This window comes from Scyliorhinus canicula, chromosome 13 (assembly GCF_902713615.1).
Source record: "Scyliorhinus canicula chromosome 13, sScyCan1.1, whole genome shotgun sequence".
In the NCBI taxonomy this organism is placed as follows: Eukaryota; Metazoa; Chordata; class Chondrichthyes; order Carcharhiniformes; family Scyliorhinidae; genus Scyliorhinus; species Scyliorhinus canicula.
In genome coordinates, this window is record NC_052158.1 from 139,585,738 (window position 1) to 139,607,969 (window position 22,232).

Sequence of the window (22,232 nt, forward strand, 5' to 3'; positions counted from 1 at the left end):
TCTCTGACATCTCTGCAGTAGTAAACACCCATTTCTTAAAGGTACTCCCACTACAGATATTTATATACGCACATATTTATAAACACCTATTTCTTAAAGGTACTTTCACATGACATTACTCAACCTCTCCTCAGACGAAAATCCCTCCATACCCAAGATCAACCGAGTGAACCTTCTCTGCACTGCCTCCAATGCCAGTATATCTTTCCTTAGATAAGGGGACCAAAACTATTCACAGTATTGCAGGCGTGAGCTATCTCATGCCTTGTGTACTTTTAGCAGGACTTCCCTGTTGTTGTACTCCATTCCCTTTGAAATAAAGGCCAACATTCATTTGCCTTACCTATTGCTTGTTGAACTTGCATGCTAGCTTTGTGGGATTTATGCACAAGGACCCCCAAATTCCTCCTAGCTGCTGATTTCTGCAGTCTTTCTCCATTTAATTAATGTTCCACTCCTTTAGTCTTCAAACTAAAGTCCATGGGCGGAATTCTCCGCAATGCCCGACGCTGTCGTGAAACCCGGAGTGTTTCATGAAGGCGTCGGAGGGCGCTCCTCTCCCCACCCCCCCCCCCCCCCCCCCCCCCCCACCCCCCGGGGGGCTAGGAGCGGCACTCCCGCGATTCTCCCACCCGGCCTGGGAAGCGGAGAATCGCGCCCCATAACTTCATATTTTCCTACATTATATTCCATCTGCCAAGTTTCTGCCCACTCACCTAACCTGGTCTCTATCCTTCAGTAGACCATTTGTGTCATCCTCACAAATTACCTTCCCATCTATTTTTTTGTCATCCACAAACTTGGCAATCGTACATTCCCTCGCCCAAGTCATTCATATATATTGTGAATAATTGTAGATCCAGGATGGATCCCTGTAGCACTCCATTAGTTACAGGTTGGTATCCTGAAAAAGCTCCTCTTATCCCAACTCTCTGTCTTCTATCAGTTAGCCAATCCACTATCCATGTTAATATACTACTGAGCTCTTATCTTATTAAGTAGCCTTTTGTGTGCTACCTCATCGAAAGCTTTTTGGAAATCCAAGTATATTACATCTGCTGGTTCCCCTTCATCTATCCTGCTCATTACCACCTCTAAGAATTCAAATAAATTTGTCAACTATGATTTTCCTTTCATGAAGCCATGCTGACTCTGCTTAATTTTATTATGTATTTCTAAATGCTCTGCTATTACATTCTTTATAATGGACTCTAACATTTTCCCAACAACAGACGTTAAGCTACTTGGCCTATACTTACTTGCTTTTTGTCTCTCCTTTTTTAAATAAAGGTGTTACATTGTCAATTTTCCAGACCTCTGGGACTTTTACAGAATTTACTACCAGTGCATTCACTATCTCTGCAGCTCCTTCCTTTAATAGCCTGGGCTGGATACTCCGCAGCTCCGTGTCAAAATCGCGTTTGGCACGGGGCGGAGAATCATCAGTGGGATCTTGTTTGTTGGTCCAGTTCCGAGTCCGCCATGGCACTCGGCGTGGCCACTGGAGACCGCCATCTTTGCGCATGCGCGGACTCGGAACTGGAAGTGCGGGGGCCCGTATCCACAGCCAAAGCTGCGTGAAGCTCCCCGGGTCCCTGCCAGCCCCATGGGTAGGTGGATTAGTCTCTATTTTTCGTAGGAAAGTCGAATGAAACGCTCGCGGTTTCACGCCGGTGTGGGCACAGAGCCCCATTTTTGGAGAATCCAGCCCACTGTTTCTTTGTAGGCCGCCATCTCTGCCGGGGGGACATGACATACCGCACGCGGAATCCTGATGGTGGTGTCTGGGACATTATCTGTGAGGTATACAGAGAAACATGCAGTGAAAATAGAAGCAGGATGAGGTCATTCGGCCCTTCGGGTCTACTCCGCCATTCATTATGATCATGACTGATCATCAAGTTCAATAGCCTGATCCTGCCCCATATCCCTTGATTACATTAGCCCCGAACTATATCTAATTCCTTCTTGAAATTACACAACATTTTGGCCTCAACTACTTTCTGTGGAAATGAATTGCATAGATTCACCAATCATTGGGCGAAGGAATTTCTCCTCAGTCCTATCAGATTTACCCCATATCTGTAAACTATGACCCCTGGTTATGGACTCCCTCACCATCAGGAACATTCTTTCTGAATCTACTGATAGAATTTTATATGTTTCTGTGAGATCCCCTCTCACTCTCCTCAACTCCAATGAATAGAATCCTAACCAACTTAGTTTCTCCTCATATGACAGTCCCACCACCCCAGTGATCAGCCTGGTAATCCTTCGCTGCAATCCATCCATAGCAAGAACACCCTTCCTCAGAGAAGGAAACCAAAACTGCACACAATACTCCAAATAAAAGCAAATTACTGTGAATGCTGGAAACTGAAACCGAAGAGAAAATGCTGGAAAATCTCAGCAGGTCTGGCAGCATCTGTAGGGAGAGAAAAGAACTAACGTTTCGAGTCCAGATGACCCTTTGTCAAAGCTTTGACCTGCTGAGATTTTCCAGCATTTTCTCTTTGGTACTCCAGATGTGGCCTTACCAACGGCCTACTCAATTGCAGTGAAACATCTCTATTCCTATACTCAAATCCGCTCGCTATGAAGGCCAACATACCATTTGCCTTCTTTATTGCCTGCACGCTTACTTTCTGCAGCTGATGCACGAGGACGCCAAGGTATCGTTGAGTATCCTCTTCTCTCAATTTACACCTATTGACATAATAATCTGCCTGCCTATTTTGCTACGTAAGCAGATAATCTTCCAATTATCCACATAATACTCCATCTGCCATGCATACACCCACTCACTAAGCCTTTCCAGATCCCGCTGAAGCATCTCTGCATCCTCCTCACAGTTCACCCTCCCACCCAACTTTGTATCATCTGCAAATTTGGAGATAATACATTTAGTTACCTCATCCAAATCATTAATATATAATGTGAACAGATGGAGTCATAGCACAGATCGCTGCTATGCTACACCACTTGCCAATCAGAAAAAGACCCATTTATTCCAATCTTTTTCTTCCTGTCTGCTAACCAGCTTTCTATCCATCTCAAGACACTACCTGCAATCCCATGTGCTTTAACTTTACATAGTAATCTGCTATGTGAGACCTACTGAGATCTGCTACGTGATTCTGTAAATATTACTGTGTCAGGCTGTTGCTTGAATTGCCTATGAGACTGTTCTCCCAATCTTGGCACGAGCCCCCGCACATTAATAACAACTTTTCAGGATTGCCGATGCTATTTCTGGTGCTTAGGTTAATGCGGACTAGTCTGTCCAGTTTCTTTGCTTAATGACGCTCTCACGGTTTGATTCAACTAAGTGGCTTGCTAGGATTGCATTCAAGAGCAAGCCACATTGCTATGGAGCTGGAGTCTCATGTCGGTCAGGCCAAGGTAAAGGTGGCAGATTTCCTTCCCTCTAGGGCATTAGTGAACTAGGTGGGTTTTTACGTCAATTGACAATAGTAAACATTGGGCTTTTAATTCTAGATTTTTTTCTCCTGTGGTGGAATTCAAACCCACGTCCCTTGAGCATTAACCTGGGTCTTAGGGCAGCACGGTGGCCTAGTGGTTAGCACAGCTGCCTCGCGGCGCTGAGGTCCCAGGTTCGATCCCGGCTCTGGGTCACTGTCCGTGTGGAGTTTGCACGTTCTCCCCGTGTCTGCGTGGGTTTCGCCCCCACAACTCAAAAATGTGCGGAGTAGGTGGATTGGCCACGCTAAATTGTCCCTTACTTGGAAAAAATTATTGGGTAATCTAAATTTAAAAATAAATAAATAAATAAACCTAAGGGTCTCTAGACCAGCGACAATACCACTGTCTGCCGTGATCAGCATCATTCTGCTACCAATCATACACACCAGAATATTGAAGAGTTGTGTATATGTTGTTGTTCGGTAGTACAAGCCTGTGTATTGCTGAAAAAGGAGACATTTTTTGTTGAAGCTTTTTGTTTTGCACGCAAGACAATCTAAAGAATGCCAATGTCCATTGTTCTGTAGGTTGTTTTTTTTCTTTTTCTTTATGGTTGCTTAAGAGATGTTAATGTGTCAAACTGTGAAAATTACAAATTCTTCAATAAAATATTTTCCAAAAAAACCCAACAAATTTATACTCTTTGAGAAGAGAGTGCTGATTGCTTGCCAAGTGGACTCTGATTGGTAGAGGTGTTGCCACGGAGAATGCAGCAGTTGAGGTGACTGACAGTTAACGGACACAACAACCTCAGCGCGATTGGAATAATGAGATTAGAAAAATGAGGCAGAGTTCATGTTTGCAACAGCTTAACAACAATCCATGCAGCCATGTGGGTGTTGAGGGAAAATAGAGCTAATCTGGGTTGCCCAATGATCTGGCAACATTCACTGCTCATTGCACATAGGTCTATTGGGGGAGGGAGTAAATTGCAGCCAGTACCCATGATTCTGTAGCCCATTAGGAGTCAGCATCTTCAGAAAGGGTATCTGGTGGTGGGTGGGTGGGCGGAGAGAACAGTAATTCCAATTATTTATACTGTTAGCCAAGTCATTGTTCTGTAGTACATTGGCTTTGCCGAGGCCTTTCAAGGAAGAGCCCAAAACATAATACAGTCCAGTTAACAAACACCATTCTTTAGCTGCTTGTGCCAGCATAACTGCAGAGAGTCTGGCTCTGCCAGAGATACTGGTTGACAGTCTGAGAGGCTGTGCTGGGAACTTAGGAAATAAGAGGAGTTAGCCATTCGGCCCCTCAAGCCATTTCCCCCCCACTATCCCCATATCCCTTGATATCTTTAATATCTAGAGATCTATCAATCTCTGTGTTGAACATGGTCAGTGACTGAGCCTCCATAGCCCTCTGGGGTAGAGAATTCCAAAGACTCACGATCTTCTGAGAGAAGGAATTCCTCCTCATCTCAGTCCTAAATTGCTTGTCTCTTATTCTGAGACTGTGTCTCCTGGCCCTCACCAGGGTAACATCCTTCCTGCATCTACTTTGCAGTGTGTATGTTTCAATGCGATCAACTCTTATTCTTCTCAACTCGAGGGAATACAGGCCGAGCCGCTTCAATCTCTCCTCATCAGACAATCCCACCATCCCAAGGATTAGTCTGGTGAATCTTCACTACACTCCCTTTGAGGCAAGTATATCTTTCCTTAGATAAGCAGGCCAATATTGCACACCATACACCAGGTGTGGTCTCACTCAGGCTCTAAACAATCACAGCAAGACTTCTTTACACCTGTGGACAAATCCCCCTACATTAAAATTGCTGCGAATCGTCATAATATTGCGACTGAAAGGAAATAGCCAACAAGTGCAAAGTTTCAGTGAGGTTAAATACTTGTTGAGCAAAGCCAAAAAGTTTAGAAAGTTGATAAAGATCTCCTCCACGATTAAGTTCATATACTTGCGGCCTTGGGTGACTGTGTGGTGTCTGCACGTTCTCCCCGTGTCTGTGTGGGTTTCCTCCGGGTGCTCCGATTTCCTCCCGCTTCCAAAGATTTGCGGGTTAAGTGGATTAGCCTTGCTAAATTGCCCCTTAAATGTCCAGGGATGGGCAGGTTAGGAGAGGATCAAAAATGAAACAGAACTTTTAAAGTTTATGTAAGGTATGAAATTCTGAAGAAAATGATACCCGTAATAGGCAGAGAAAAGCAAAGGGGTCTCAGGTATTTCTGTGTCTGTTACACAATATTCTGGTGCCACTGCCTGGTTCAAGGAGGTCGTGAGTATGTTTTTCTCCATTCGCGGATGTTACTGAGAGTTGTTATGAGAATAAATAAAATTAATGTAGGATAGAAAATATGTAACTTCTATTGACACAGAACCTTCAAAACAGCAGCACCTCTCGAGGCATTTCCCAACATCTGAGCAAGAACAGGAGAAATCAGTAACTGAAGGCAAGTTTTAAAGGAGACTTTTTAGCTGGGAAGAGATGGAACAAGATAAGGAAGTACAAGTGTCTGAAATTGCTATACTATTTTCACACAAATTAATAGCAAGCACAATAATTCTTGCTGCTACTTTGATGGCAGAGTAAGGTCCAATGATTAGCACTGTTGCTTCACAGCGCCAGGGTCCCAGGTCCAATTCCCACTTCGGTCGCTGTCTGTGCGGAGTCTGTACATTCTCCCTGTGTCTACGTGGGTTTCCTCCGGGTGCTACGGATTCATCCCACAAGTCCTGAAAGACGTGCTTGTTAGGTGAATTGGAAATTCTGAATTCTCCCTCTGTGTACCCAAACAGGCGCCGGAGTGTGGTGACTAGGGGCTTTTCACAGTAACTTAATTGCAGTGTTAATGTAAGCCTACCTGTGGCACTAATAAAGATTATTATTATTAAAAGTGGCTGTAAATTGAAGTGCTATCGTTGGTGTGAATGCACTGAATTTGATTATTGCCCACACGTCACTGTGACCGACAATGTCTCTGTGCAGGCCAAGCGCTTGGGCAATTCACCAGATGGAGCACGGACTGTGGACGTCGATGACAGAGTTTGGGGGCAGGAGTTACTGATTGTGACAATGAGAGGGAGCAGAATGAGCAGGTGCTGTTGAGATGACAAGACCGCTGTCTACAGGGATGAAAATCCTTTAGCTCATTCATTCATTTCAGCCGATCTCATGCTGGAAACCTCAGCAGATTTAACGCACTCCTTCCAATTTGCTTCTGAAGATGTCACTTAGTCTCATGGAGAAACCGAGAGAGGTGAAACTTTCGGCAATGTGAAAGAGACTGGAACGATCGAGGGGAAGTGGTGGCAGGTGGGGGAGCCGGCTTGTCGGCACAAATTGACTTGGAGCTGCTTTGACATTGCTAGTTTTAAGAGTGCAGAGTAAATGAGGTGGCACCGCTGTTGGGAATGGTGCACACGGCTGAGCAAGGTGCTGTCAGCTGTCACTTTCAGTGGCTGTGCTGTCTCCAAGAGCAATATCAACATTCAAAGCATTGGTAGTAAAAACGTACTGACCTTCCCGCAGTTACTCGGAAACACGTTACCATATACTGCAATACCAGAAACAGCAACCTTAAAAAACACGCTCACAGCAAGTAAAACAGCACATTACAGAATCTGGCTCGCAACATAAATGGGAAATTTCCATTGCACATAATAGGTGGTGACATTGTAGACATGTGTTTAAAATATGAATGCACTGGCGGTTCTATTTAAGGAATCAGTTCCAGAGGTTGAATAGCTCAGTGATTTGTCTGTCTACCCTTGTGGCCAAGGTTTAAATCGATCCCAGAGTTTGAGAAAACGTTTCCAAGAACGGGCAAAGCCTATTCAAGAGGTTGGGAACCCCGACCTTAAGAGCTGCTCTCTGCTCTTTTACAGACATAGGGTGCGATTTACCAGCCCCATTACGCCCGAACGAGAGAGCGTTGTGCTGGCAGATGCCAAGAGAGGCGGCCTGCGGGCTCCCATGGGATAATCTGATCCCGCGAGGCATCACGATCAGGATCCCACCCACAATGGGTGGGACCAAACCTTGTGGGCCGAAGTAGGTTTTAAACCCTTAGGCGTGACTATCTGGGATCCATCGGGGTCTCGGCATCTACCATTCTCCCCAGGGACTCCCCAACCGGGCACTCTTTAGTACTGGTCGACACACATGTGCACCAGGCGGAACGGCACCGGGGTGGGGGGTCTCCTAGGCCATTGGATGCCCCTGGGTAGTCAGGGATAGTGCAGGGTAGCATCCTGGCTCAGCTCCTGGAACGTGGGCACTGGCACTGCCGGCAGGTGCGCTGCCAGGGTGCTCGGGTGCCAGGGAGGCACTGCCAGAGTTCAGGGCCTGAGGTGGGGCATGCCCATGAAAGGATGGTGGGGGGGTTTATGAAGGTTGGGGGTGGGGGTGTGGCAGGTGTGAAGGGGCCTCTGGAAGGTTGGAGAGGATGAAGGATGGGTGTCCTGGAAAGGGGGGGGGGGGGGGACTCCAAAGAGCGTGTGGGGAAGCCTGAAAATGGGGGGGGCCCTCAGCGACTCCATAATGGGTGTCATCACTTGAGGGGGGTGGGGTATGTGTGTGTGGTAGCGTCCATGTGTGTGTGGGGGTGACATTGCCCATGGATGTGGGTGGGAGGGACCCACAAGCCCACTTAGCGATCGGGGCACCCTTTCAAAATGGTGGCCCGATCTCTGAGGAGTCGGTCTGGCCAATGGGTTCAGATACCAAGTGATGAAAATAATTCTAAATGTGATCTAGCCCAGTGAGAAACTCCCCAGGGCCCAAAAAAGTGACTGAAGTATGTTTGGATAGCGATGGTGAACTCTCCGACCGAGCTGGGGAGAAACTCCGAGCAAAACCACACTTAGAATCTTTTCCATTAGATCACGCCCACTATAGATATCCCCATTTAAGAAGTGAATTGTGAGGCATTTCAGCTGTACCATTGGAAAGGTAACTTTTAGAAATAAAACAGTGTTACTGTATCCACTAACATATCGTTAAGGAAAAATCAAAATGATTGCAACAGATACAAAACTATCTTGTGAATGAGCTCTCATGAAACTAGATAGGGCTCGCACTAATTTTGCTTGATTTCGCGTCTTGTGAAAATGAAGAAAAGGAAGTTAATGTTGTCAATTATTTCCTGCAGTTGGCATTGCTTCATTGTGCCTTTTATTTTCATCACCAGAAACGTCTGGACAGCAGCACGAAAGGCCACCACCACTACCCTGACCACCACCAACACCACCATAACCATCACCACCACCATGGCGACCACCACATGGCAACCATCACCACCATGACCACACCAGGCGAAGTGCCTCAGAGTTGTCAATTTCACATGGGCATTTCCCCAGAATCCCGGGACCATCCAAAAAAAAAGTCTCCAACTCTCAGTTAGATTCAGAGCTTCCGGGACAGTTCTGCCTCACATACCTAGACAGCTACTCAGGAGATGTTAGAATGAAAAATCCTAGTCTAACTCCTATCTAACTATACAACTGACCCCATTTGCCGACTAACCTTCCTGCGCACCTATTTCCCCCCCAACCCGGCCCGACTAACCCCCACCAACACTCCCGACTCCCAACTACCCCCCCCCCATGATTTCCTCCCCCAGTTTGACCTCACCACATGACTTCCCCCAACACCCCTCAACCATTGCCTCACCACCCTACTTAGCTTCCATCCCACCCCCAACCCACTTATTTTCCCCTCACCCACACTGCCACTGAACCCGCCCCCCCCCCCCCCCCCCCCCCCCCCCCCCCCCCCGTGGCTGTGTTTAAATACAGCACAGGTAAACAGGACGGAAATCCTCTCCCTGACAACTTGAAAAGCCAACGGTTAAATGAATTTGTCACAAGTGCATCCATTTGTAAGTGGATACATAATAATAATAATAATAATAATAATAATAATAATAATAATAATAATCGCTATTGTCACAAGTAGGCTTCAATTAAGTTACTGTGAAAAGCCCCTAGTTGCCACATTCCGGCACCTGTTCGGGGAGGCCAGTACGGGAATTGAACCCGCGCTGCTGGTCCTGTTCCGCATCACAAGCTAGCTGTTTAGCCCACTGTGCTAAACCAGCCCCTGATCCAAGTGAAAAACACAAATTCAACCCCCATCTGAAAGGCTTTTAGTGGAAGTTGGAAACATCACTGCAGGATGGATTTTTTTTTGAGTAACCAATTGATTTTATTTCCAGTAACAATATAGGTTTCCACTGTTCCACTGTTGCTATGGCAACCATGTATATTGGCCTGAAAGGATCCAAATGGAGTCATTGCATAAAACGGATTCCATCCTATATCTGCAATCTGAACCCGCATGGCACATTGGCCGGGCTCCGGCTCATCTGGAAAAACAATTGTATCGGAAAGAAAAATCCAAGGCAGAAATGTCCCTAAGCAGCTTCTCAGTTTATTTCTAAAATAGACTGTGATTTCAAGACTGCAATCTCGTCAGTGCACCACAATCCTGCCTGCTATCCATTTCCTTAATGCTCCCCTCCTCAGTGCTGTTGCTTCCTCTCATCATTGCTCTTGCGGCAACAGGAAGCACCGGGGGTCAGGCCTGTCCTGCATCACTGGCGACAGCAAAAGAGACAGGCCGCTGTCACTAAATTAGGACAGTCTAACAGTTACATGTGACAGAACCATAGGAGCTTGCCACACAGGGAGGCGACATTCAGCTCTTATCGCTGGTGCTGGTTCTTCAGAAGTGTCGTTCTGTTTGATCCTACATAGAGTCATAGAGGTTTACAGCATGAAAACAGGCCCTTCAGTCCTACTTGTCCATGCCGTCCAGTTTTTATCAGTAACTTAGACTCAATTGCCCGCATTTGGCCCATATCCCTCTGTACCTATCTTACCCATATAACTGTCTAAATGCTTTTTAAAAGACAAAATTGTACCCAGCTCTACTACTGCCTCTGGCAGCTCGTTCCAGACTCTCATCACCCTGTGTGTGAAAAAACTGCCCCTCTGGACCCTTCTATATCTCTCCCCTCTCACCTTAAACCTATGTCCTCTAGTTTTAGGAACCCTTACCTTTGGGAAAAGATGCTGACTATCTACCTTATCTATGCCCCTCATTATTTTATAGACCTCTACAAAATCACCCCTCGGCCTCCTACTCTCCAGGGAAAAAAGTCCCAGTCTATCCACCCTTTCCTTATAACTCTAGCCATCAAGTCCCGGTAGCATCCTTTTTACACTCTTTCTAGTTTAATAATATCCTTCCTAAAATAGGGTGACCAGAACTGTACACAGTATTCCAAATGTGGCCTTACTAAGATAGAACATAGAATTTAGAACATAGAATTTACAGTGCAGAAGGAGGCCATTCAGCCTATCGAGTCTGTACTGGCCCTTGTGAAGAGCACCCCACTTAAGTCCCACACCTCCATCCTCTCCCCATAAGCCAGTACTCTACCTAATCTTTTTGGACACCAAGGGCAATTTAGCATGGCCAATCCACCTAACCTGCACGTCTTTGGACTGTGGGAGGAAACCGGAGCACCCGGAAGAAAAATACGCAGACACAGGGAGAACGTGCAGACTCCGCACAGACAGTGACCCAAGCCGGGAATCGAACCTGGGACTCTGGCACTGTGAAGCAACAGTGCAAACCACTGTGCTACCGTGCTGTCCCACGGTATCTTGTACAGCTTCAGCAAGACGTCCCATCTCTGCATTTTGCCTGTTACTTCTGGCTCTGTATTGACTTGGTGGTTCGATGTAATATTGTGCCTCTCGGTTTGCAAAGCACAACGAGACCATTCGCTACATTAAAGACACTGCATACAAGTTGCTGTTGTTGGAATGTCCTACCTGCTTTGTCCTCATCTTTCCTTCAGCAGAAAGATTATTGTAGGTGTAATGAGCTTGAGTGATTCCACAGAAGAGGACAGCAACAATTCCTAAAATGGGAAATAAATTGTATTCCATTAGTCAAACAATTTGTCTTGTGGCTCCTAAATATGTAGGTTTTTAATGTTAGCCATTAGAGAGGGTAGTTTGTTATCAGGACCTCTTGTGGAAGGAACATCACAATTGTGGCCCAATCCCAATAAGGGGCTTTTCATTGACACCCTTTTGAGTGGGATTCCTTTGGATAGTTATTCTTGATCCACAGTGCCCACTGGATGCTTGTCAATGCTTGCAGCTTTAACCAGGAGCAGTCCGTATTACCTCCACCTGGACCCATGTACAAACTTTTGACAAAGAGTCATCGGACTGGAAACGTTAGCTCTCCCTACACTTGCTGCCAGACCTGCTGAGATTTTACAGCATTTTCTCTTTTGTTTCAGATTTCAGCATCTGCAGTAATTTGCTTTTATGCAAACGTCAACTGTTGTGTGTGCCTGACTCAGTTGGTTCGAGTTGCAGACAGTTTGGCAGCTGCTATACTGGCTGCCAGAGCTTTTACTGAGCCAATTTAATTCAAGTCCTTAAAATTCTGGCACAGAAACAGCAGTTGCCTGGTACAAATCTTAAACACATACTGGTGCCACCATCAGCCTTGTATCTCTGAAACTAGAACAGATCAGTGTGGGGAACCGGTACTCAACAAATGCCAATAAGCTTGGCTTTATTCTCTTCTTATTGCGCTCAAGACATGACAAATGTTGGTCCTACCATTAGGACTTGAATTTTACAAATAATGAGTACATAAGCAGTTACCATACAGTCATTGCTCACCTGAAGGAGACTTTCTATAAACAGATGGATAAGGAGATAGCGCGAGGCAGGTTAATCCTTCATGAGAGTCCTTCATTATAAAACATTTTAATGTGGCATTTCTGATTTTGTAACAATAACAGAAGAAACAGTGTACATACAAATATAAACATAGTGCAAAGGCCGTCTTTCTACCTCACAGGTCCCACCTTTCTTACACACTAATTTAAGCTAAATTTAACAAATTAACTTAAAAACACAAACAAATCACCCATTTTATTTGCAACATGAAACGAATAAACTCCTTAAAATTCCCTCATTAGGTTTGGAATTCCAAAGGGACAGTTCCCTTCCATTTCTCTCCGATTGATTGGAAATCTACCCGATCCCATTCTTCCCCATTGCATGGGAGCCCTGGTTGCACAGTGGTTAACACAGTTGCTTCACAGCGGCAGGGTCCCAGGTTCGATTCACGGCTTGGGTCACTGTCTGTGCGGAGTCTGCACATTCTCCCCTGTGTCTGTGTGAGCACCGTCTTCAGGTAGTCTCTTTTACATATCACTAGTTGTCACTTAAAAGAATAAGAAACACTGCAACAGAAGTAGGGCAGTCAGGCCCTGTCCGCAATTCTGTTTGATTATGATTCATCCAAATTGAAATTCTATTCACCTAACTTTGTTTGTTTATTAACAGAAGTCTATCAATCCAAGTCTTGAAAATTTCAATTAACCACGTTTCCAGTCTTTTGTCTCACCTTCCTTTGTATAAAAGTTGGAACTGAACAGGGCGACAAAGGTTATCATAGGTATTTGTATATTGAGGAAGGGTTCGCCAGTCTGGAGGAAATCAGGGAGAGGGTAGAGCTGCCAAGGGGTAGTGAGTTCAGCTATCTACAAGTTAGGGACTTTGCATGAAAGGTCTGGAAGGGGTTCTCTAGATTGCTGGGATACACCCTGCTGGAGCGACTGCTGCTTTCGGATGTGGAACGGGAGGGAAGAATTGGGGCTATGTATAAGTGGCTGGGAGAGCAGGGAGGCGAGCGGGTGGTGAAGATCAAGGAGAAATGGGAAGCGGAGTTGGGAATGGAGATCAATTGGGGAGTATGGAGTAAGGCACTGCGAAGGGTAAACGGGACCTCCTCTTGTGCAAGGATGAGCCTGATACAGTTGAAGGTGGTGCACATGACTCGGGCGAGAATGAGTGGGTTCTTTCAGGGGGTAGCAGATGAGTGTGAGAGGTGTGGGCGGGGCCAGCGAATCACGCACACATGTTTTGGGTTTGCGAAAAATTGGGAAGATTCTGGGCGGGAGTGTTCGCAGTCTTAGCCAGGATAGTGGAAGAGGAGGTGGACCCGGACCCTTTGGTGGCGATATGTTTCCCGGGGTGTTTATTTGCAGTAACCTACTTTGATACAAGTTTGTAATAAAAATGCATTTTTTTAAAAAGGCTATCATAGGTTTTGGAAATCTTAAGCAAAAACAGAAAATGCTGGAATTACTGAACAGGTCTGGAGTTTTAAGGGGCGTGATCGAATAGCTGCGTCCCACCCGACTCGGTGACATGATGAGGCCGTGGACCTCTCGCGAGATTTGCAACGCTCGGAGAGGTCACAATCTGGTTTGTAACCTCAGAGAGTGAGATACAGATTTACATACTTACGAAGTGGGATGACGGGCCGCCCCCGAGGACCACCAAAGAGATGAGTTGGGATATTGGGGGAGGTCCAGAGGCCGCAATGGGGAGTCCGAGGGGGTGAGAGAACGGGGCGGCATTTAAAAATGGTACCCCGATCTCTGCCTGCACTGACGAAGTGAGGTAAGAGCGGCCTTACCAACCAAGCCCATTTGATAGCGGGGTCATTCTCAGGGCTGCAGGCACAGAGAAACACCCCACTATATGTGGCCAAAATGGGACTCTGTCTTTTGAGCACAATATCAGATCAAATGTTTCATATTGATGATCTTTAGGGAGAACCAATGAAAAGTGATTGGGCTGAAATGTTAACTCTGTTTCTCCCTCCACAGAGCTACAGATTGTTTCCACCATTTTATGTCAGGAATGTTCACCTTGAGAGAAGTTATACTTTTTGTAGAAGGTTACTAGATCACTGTGTATTGCTCTCCAGAAGTCTGTTGCAAAAACCCAACAATTCTTCACCATTTTTAAAATTCTTTCATGGGATGTAGGCATTGCTGGTTGGGGCAGCATTTATTTCCCATTCCGAATTGCCATTGAGAATGTGGTGGTGAGCTGCCTTATTGAACCACTGCAGTCCGTGTAATGTAGGTACACCCACAGTGCTGCTAGGAAGGAAGCTCCAGGATTTTGACCCAGCGGCAGTGAAGAACACCAATATAATTTCAAGTCAGGATGTCATGGAGGGGAATTTCTAGGTGTTGGTGGCATTTGCTGAACTTGTCCTACAAGATGGTAGCATGAGTGTTGTTTGAACTGTACTCGTCCAGGCAAGTGGAGGGTATTCCATCACACTCCTGTCTTTTCCTTGTAGCTGATAGACAAACGTAGTCACTTCAGGAAGTGAGTAACTCGCCACAGGACTCCCAGCCTCTGACCTGCTGTTGTAGCTACATTATTCATGTGGCTGGTCCAGTTTGGTTTCTGGTCAATGGTAACCCCCAGGATGTTGATAGTGGGGGATACAGTGATGGTAATGCCACTGAATGCCAAGGGGTGATGGTTAGACTTTCTCTGGTTGGAGATGGTCATTTCATGGCACTTGTGTTGTGTGAATGTAACTTGCCACTCATCTGGCCAAGCCTGGATATTGTCCAGATCCTGCATTTGGACATGGGTTGTTTCAATAACCGAGGAGTCACAAACGGTGCTGAACATTGTGCAAACATCTCCACTTCTGACCTTATACTGGGGGGAAAGGTCATTGATGAAGCATCTGAAGATGGTTAGGCCTAGGACACTACCCACAGGAACTCCTGCAGTGGTGTTCTGGAACTGAGATGTTTTTATTCCAACAACCACAACTGTCTTCCTTTATGCCACATGTGTCTCCAACCAGCGGAGAGTCTTCCCCCTGAATCTCATTTACTCCAGTTTTGCTCGGACTCCTTGTTGCCAAACTCGATCAAATGCTGCCTTGATGTCAAGGGCAGTCACTCTCACCTCACGTCTGAAGTTCAGCTCTTTTGTCCATGTCTGAACCAAGGCTGCAATGAAGTTCAAGAGCTGAGTGACCCTGGCAGAACTCAAACTGAGCATCTGTGAGCAGGTTATTGCTGAGTAAGTGCTGCTTGATTGCACTGTTGATGACCCTTTCCATCACTTTACTGATGGTCGAGAGTAGATTGATGGGTGGTAATTTGTCGGGTTGGACTGGTCCTGCATTGTACAGAACCAGAGCCGGCTCAAGGCACCGGCAACTCGGGCAGTCGCCTGGGGCGCCATGTGCTAGGGGGCGCCAGAGACTCGAGTCCCGCGCATGCGCAGTTGGGCCGGTGCCAACCAGCGCATGCGCGGTGACCCCCCTCCCCCAGGGCGCCCCCCCCCCCCGTCCGCCCCCCCCCGCTCGGTCCGCCCCCCCCCCCCCCAAGGGCGCCGAAGTTCAGCTTGCCCGGGGCGCCAGCAACCCTAGGGCCGGCGCTGTACAGAACTGGGCAACTTTCCACATTATCAGGAGAACCCAGTGTTGTCACTGTGTTGGAACAGCTTGGCTAGGTGAATGGTATGTTCTGGAGCACAAGTCTTCAGTAACATTGCTGTAATATTGTCTTGGTCCAGAGCCTTTGTTGTCACCTGCGCCTTCAGCCATTTCTTGGTATCACGTGGAAATAATCAAATTGGTAGAAGGCTGGTATCTGTGATTCTGGGAGCCTCCAAAGGAGACCGAGAACTGCAATATACTGTTAAACTTTCAGATTAAATGACTTAATCACAATTTAAATCATCACCCATGGTGACATCCTTACTTCCATATCGTTTCTTAACAGCATGGGCCTTCCCAGCACACTGTCATTGTTTTTTATTATTCCTTTTATGGGATCTGGGAATCGCTGGCGAGGCCAGCATTTGTTACCCTCTCCTAATTGCCCTCGAGAAGATGATGGTGATAATTGGGCATTTTGTGTGCATCCTGCTAGTAGATTTTCTTCTGAGTTGGTCCCCCCATCAGGATTTCAATCTGTGATGAATTGTGACATTATTTACGACCCGCATTGCATGTTATGGCACAATTTATAGAAAGCACAAAAAGTGTTCCAGCACCGGCCATTCCTCAACTTTAAAAGATTAAAAATCCATTGAAAAATACTGAACACTTCTTAATATTAACGTGACATGTAGCAAATGAACCAATTAAAAACAAAAAAAATGACAATTTCCTTTGAAACACTGCTCCATTCAGATTGTCCTGCCTCACAAATACAGTATCCTCACCCCAGTGATTACTGATTATCCTCACACGTAGATCTATTGTGCCCCCTGCTTACAGCGTGAGACCAGAGTGGTGAGCAGCAATGCAATGTAGCTGACTGTGCGGTATTCTCCATTGCTGGCATCATTAGCTATTGATGGCACCTTCCCAGTTCAGATGATGCCAGCCAACCAAAGTTTGGGAGTTGCACACAGCTGCAGCTGCTATGTGTTGGGGTTGCTTTGTCAATGCCAGGCAGAGGGTGAAATCTGACTGAACAAAGGCACAGAGTATCCACATTTTCATAAGGAGCTATGGAGATGCAAGTGGAATCAGTGCAGCAAAGGAAAGGTAACCTTATGATCCCAGTGCATATGCCTCAAAGAAACATACAGTCTGTTTGGCAGGTGACTGCCAAAGTAGATTCTATTCAAACACATAGAGGGTGGGGAAATAGATTTAAAAATGTAAGGGCGGCACAGTGGTTAGCACTGCCAAAGTTGTGCAGGCTGGGTGGATTGCCCAAGTTAACATTGCCCCTTAGTGCCGCCCTTTTCAAATTTGGCAATACCCTTTTTTTTTTTTGCAGTGAAAATAGAAAGGTGTGCCTCATTTTACACTCTTCATTTATTCCATGTAGGCCATGTTTAAGCTACAGAGGATGGAAAAAAACATGTGTAAAGCTGTGCCCTTCCCAAAGCTCAAGACCATTCTTTCCTTGTTATTTTCCTTCATTTATCCTTTCTCTCTCTCTTACACAAAACACCAACAGACACACACATGCAACACACAGAAAAACACACATGATTTGCATCGTACAGGCCCGGCCAGTGTCACACTACTCCGATCCAGGTCTTCGACACTAACTTGCTTCTGTTTTTTGATGAGCTGACAGGGATGGTTGATGAGGATAATGCAGGGGTGGGACAGTGGTTAGCAGTGGTGCCAGGGACCCGGGTTCAATTCCGGCCTTGGGTGACTGTGCAGAGTTTGCACGCTCTCCCTGGGTTTGCGAGGGCTCCCTCCGGGTGCTCCGGTTTCCTCCCACAATCCAAAGATATGCAGGCTAGGTGGATTGGCCATGGTAGAATTGCCCCTTAGTTTCCAGTAATGTCCAGGTTAGGTAGGGTTCAGGGATAGGGCAGGGAAGTGGGCCCTTAGTGTCCAGTGATGTCCAGGTTAGGTAGGGTTACAGGGATAGGGCAGGCAAGGGTGCTCTTTCAGAGGATCGGTGCAGACTTGAAGGACCAAATGGCCTCCTTTGGCACAGTAGGGATATTATAGAATTTACAGTGCAGAAGGAGGCCATTCAGCCCATCGGGTCTGCACCGGCTCTTTGAAAGAGCACCGTACCCAAGCCCACACCTCTACCCTTTCCCCATAACCCAGTAACCCCACCCAACACTAAGGGCAATTTTGGACACTAAGGGCAATTCAGCAAGACCAATCCACCTAACCTGCACATCTTTGGACTGTGGGAGGAAACTGGAGCACCCGGAGGAAACCCACGCACAGACGGGGAGAACGTGCAGACTCCACACAGACTGTAAACGAAGCCGGGAATCAAACCTGGGACACTGGAGCTGTGAAGCAATTGTGCTAACCACCATGCTACCATACTGTCCCAAAGGATATGCTCCTATGATGTAGTGTACACGTACTTATAAAAGGCACTTTGATACAGTGTCGCACAATCTGCTTGTTAGCAAAGTTAGAGTCCATGGAATAAAAGGAGAAGTAGCAGATGGATCCAAACTTGACAGCAAGAGTGTAGCGGTGAACACTTGCTTTGTGGGCTCGAGAAATGTAACGCAGGGTTCCCCAGGGGTCAGTGCTAGAGTCCCTGCTTTTCCCGTTATATATTGGTGTGGACTTCGGTGTCCAGGGCATAATTTTAAATTTGCGGATTAAACAAGTGAATCGTGATGAGGATATAGACCAGATGGTACAATGGCCAGAAAAGGAACAGATAAAATTTAATGCAGGGAGTGAAACATTTTGGTAGAGAAAGGGAACAGCCGTTTGTATGCATAAATCATTGAAGGTGGCAGGGCAAGGGCGGCACGCTGGTGCAGTGGTTAGCACTGCTGCCTCACGGCGCCGAGGACCCGGGTTTGATCTTGGCCCCGGGTCACCGTCCATGTGGAGTTTGCACATTTTCTCCATGTTTGCATGGGTCCCACCCCCACAACCCAAAAAGATCTGCAGGGTAAGTCGATTGGCCACACTAAAATTGCCCCTTAATTGGGAAAAAAAGAATTGGGTGCTCTGAAGTTTAAAAAAAAGAAAGTAAAAAAAGGTGGCAGGACAGGTTATGAATATGTTTAGTCAACAGGGACATTGAGTAGAAAAGTATAAACCAGTATAAAACACTGGTTAGGCCTCAGCTGGAGTAACGTGTCCATCGGACATTGGACTTTAGGAAAAATGTGAAGGCTTTAGAAAGGGCACAGAAATGATTTACAAGAATGGTTCCAGGGAGGAGGAACTTCAGCTATGCGGACAGCTTGGAGAAGTTGGTGTTGTTCTCCATGAAAAAGATTGAGAAAAGATTTGATCAAGGTGCCCAATATCACGAGTGACCTATGGGGTGATAGGGTAAGCTTTAACTGGCAGAAGGATCCTGTACCAGAGGCCACACATTTAAGGTGATTGGCAAAAGAAGCAGATATGTCACAAAGGAAGACTTCTTTACACAGCAAATGGTTAGAATCTGCAATGTGCTGACTGAAAGTGTGACGCAGGAAGATTCAATCGTGGCTTTCAAAAGAGAATTGGACAATTAATTGAAGAAAAAGCAATTACAGGGCTACAGGGAAAATGGGGAGTGGGATGAACCAGGTTCCTTTTGCAGAGAGGCACAAACATGGTGGGTTGAATGGCTTCCTTCTGTGCTGTGCCATTCTGGGATTTTAGAAAAACTTTGACCAGGGATATATCCAACTTTCCCAAGAAATTGCTGAATGCGTGTCATCCATCCATTTATAAACAGGTTGGTCCATACCAGATGCAGTTGTATCCATGTCAAGCTGTACCCATCTCACAGAATACTTCCGCCTGTCACATATTTATTGTAATTAGGCGGAGAAATTGGTCCAGATTCCCTGGATTCAGGGTTCCTGTACAAATAGCAGTCTCAGAGCTCATTGATTTATGTGCCAACTCATCTCGCCGAATGTGCCCTCCACACTTTGTGGATCAACAGCTGGTCACTTTGTACTCCACCGTGCTATATTAAAAACATTTAATTTCCCTTGAACTGCCCTCTGATTTGTATCAATGATTTGGCTGACCACTTGCTCAGTGTAATGTCCACAGCCATTATGCGGAAAGTTTTACAATCTGCTGGTTTACATTCTCCATTGGGAATTATGCAACAATACAACGCGTATCTTTTCACAAAGTGAGGATATTGACCCTTTGACTATTTGACATTTGATAAGATGCCGCTCAAAAGGTAATGGTTGGGGGTAATATATTGCTTGGATCGAGGATTGGCTAACCAACAGAAAGCAGAGAGTAGGGTAAATGAGTATTTTTCTGGTTGACAAGATATTGGCGTGCCACAGGTTTCGGTCCTCAGGCCCCAACTACTTACAATTTATGTTAATGACTTGCATGCAGGGATAGAATGTACTACAGCCAAATTTGCAGATGGCACTAAAATAGGCGAGAAAGCAGGTTGTAATGAGGAATTAACAAATTTACAAATGGATAGAACATAGAACATAGAACAGTACAGCACAGAACAGGCCCTTCAGCCCTCGATGTTGTGCCGAGCCATGATCACTCTACTCAAACCCACGTATCCACCCTATACCTGTAACCCAACAAACCCCCCCCCCCCCCCCCCCCCCCAACCTTACTTTTTAGGACACTACGGGCAATTTAGCATGGCCAATCCACCTAACCCGCACATCTTTGGACTGTGGGAGGAAACCGGAGCACCCGGAGGAAAGATGAGTGGAAAGAATGAGAAAGAAAGAGGAGGAAAGATAGGTTAGATGAGTGGGCCAAAATTTGGCAAATGAAATTTAACGTGGATAAGTGTGAGATAATCCATTTTGGTTGGGGAATACAAAGGCAACTTATTATCTGAATGGAGAGAAACTGCAATATGCTTTGGTGCAGAGGGACATCAGTGTCTCTGCACACAGAGCGCACAAAGTTAGTATGCAGGTGCAGCAGGTCATAAGGAAGGCAAATGGAATTTTGGCATTCATTGCTAATGGAATAGCGTATAAAAGTAGGGAAGTGCTGTTGCAGCTGCATAGGGCATTAGTGAGACCACAACTGGAGTAATCCGCAGTTTTGATCCCCTTACTAAGGCAAGCATCCAGCAGAGGGCAGCAGAGCAGAGCTACTGATCAGCTGTTCTGGGGAAATTTGCATACATGCAGTGCGGTCAGCCTAATTTGAAGGTGGTTTGTGGAGGGGCTGTTGTTTAGTGACAATTAAACCCGAAACACTTCATTAGTGTTTCCCACCCTACCTCCTCCTCTAACCAAAAAAAAACCCACGGTTGTTGGGAAGCGGGAGCAGGAGCCTGTCGTGAAGGTGAGTGAGTACCTTTAAGTTTACTTACCTTTCAGCGGGAGCAGGGTTTGAGGGAATATCAGGTAAGCTCTTCCTTTCTTTTTCTTTTATTTTTCTTGTTTTTTTTTAAATCGAGAGGTGATGTCAGGGAAGGCAGTACAATGCTCCTCCTGCAGAATGTTTGAGGTGAGGGACGCCGTCAGTGTCCCTGCTGATTTCATCTGTGGGAAGTGCACCCAACTCCAGCTCCTCAAAAACCGTGTTAGGGACCTGGAGCTTGAGCTGGATGAACTTCGGATCATTCGGGAGGCAGAGGTGGTCATAGATAGGAGCTTCAGGGAAGTAGTTACACCAAAGACTGGAGATAGATGGGTAACTGTAAGAGGGACTGGGAAGAAGCAGTCAGGGAAGGGACCCCCTGCGGTTGTTCCCCTGAGTAACAAGTATACCGTTTTGGATACTTGTGGGGGGGATGACTTTGGATACTTGTGGGGGGGAAAGGAGTAGAACATTAGTAATTGGGGACTCAATAGTCAGGGGCACAGATAGGAGATTTTGTGGGAGCGAGAGAGACTCACGTTTGGTATGTTGCCTCCCAGGTGCAAGGGTACGTGATGTCTCGGATCGTGTTTTCCGGGTCCTTAAGGGGGAGGGGGAGCAGCCCCAAGTCGTAGTCCACATTGGCACTAATGACATAGGTAGGAAAGGGGACAAGGATGTCAGGCAGGCCTTTAGGGAGCTAGGATGGAAGCTCAGAGCGAGAACAAACAGAGTTGTTATCTCTGGGTTGTTGCCCGTGCCACGTGATAGTGAGACGAGGAATAGGGAGAGAGAGCAATTAAACACGTGGCTACAGGGATGGTGCAGGCGGGAGGGATTCAGATTTCTGGATAACTGGGGCTCTTTCTGGGGAAGGTGGGACCTCTATAGACAGGATGGTCTACATCTGAACCTGAGGGGCACCAATATCCTAGGGGGGAGATTTGTTAGTGCTCTTTGGGGGGGTTTAAACTAATTCAGCAGGGGCATGGGAACCTGGATTGTAGTTTTGGGGTACGGGAGATTGAGAGTATAGAGGTCAGGAGCACAGATTTGACTTCACAGGAGGGTGCCAGGGTTCAGGTAGGTGGTTTGAAGTGTGTCTACTTCAATGCCAGGAGTATACGAAATAAGGTAGGGG

At 46.4% G+C, this 22,232-nt stretch overlaps 1 protein-coding gene across 2 annotated transcripts in view; it reads right to left on the reverse strand.

Annotated features, from left to right (window-relative positions):
- The window catches only part of LOC119975725 (sodium/hydrogen exchanger 9-like), a 455,770-nt gene that overhangs the window by 248,716 nt on the left and 184,822 nt on the right, over window positions 1-22,232 (reverse strand). For both annotated transcript variants that reach the window (XM_038815548.1, XM_038815549.1), the window contains exon 9: window positions 11,284-11,372. In XM_038815548.1, coding sequence (XP_038671476.1) covers window positions 11,284-11,372 — 89 coding nt within the window. The remainder of the gene's footprint in view (window positions 1-11,283; window positions 11,373-22,232) is intronic.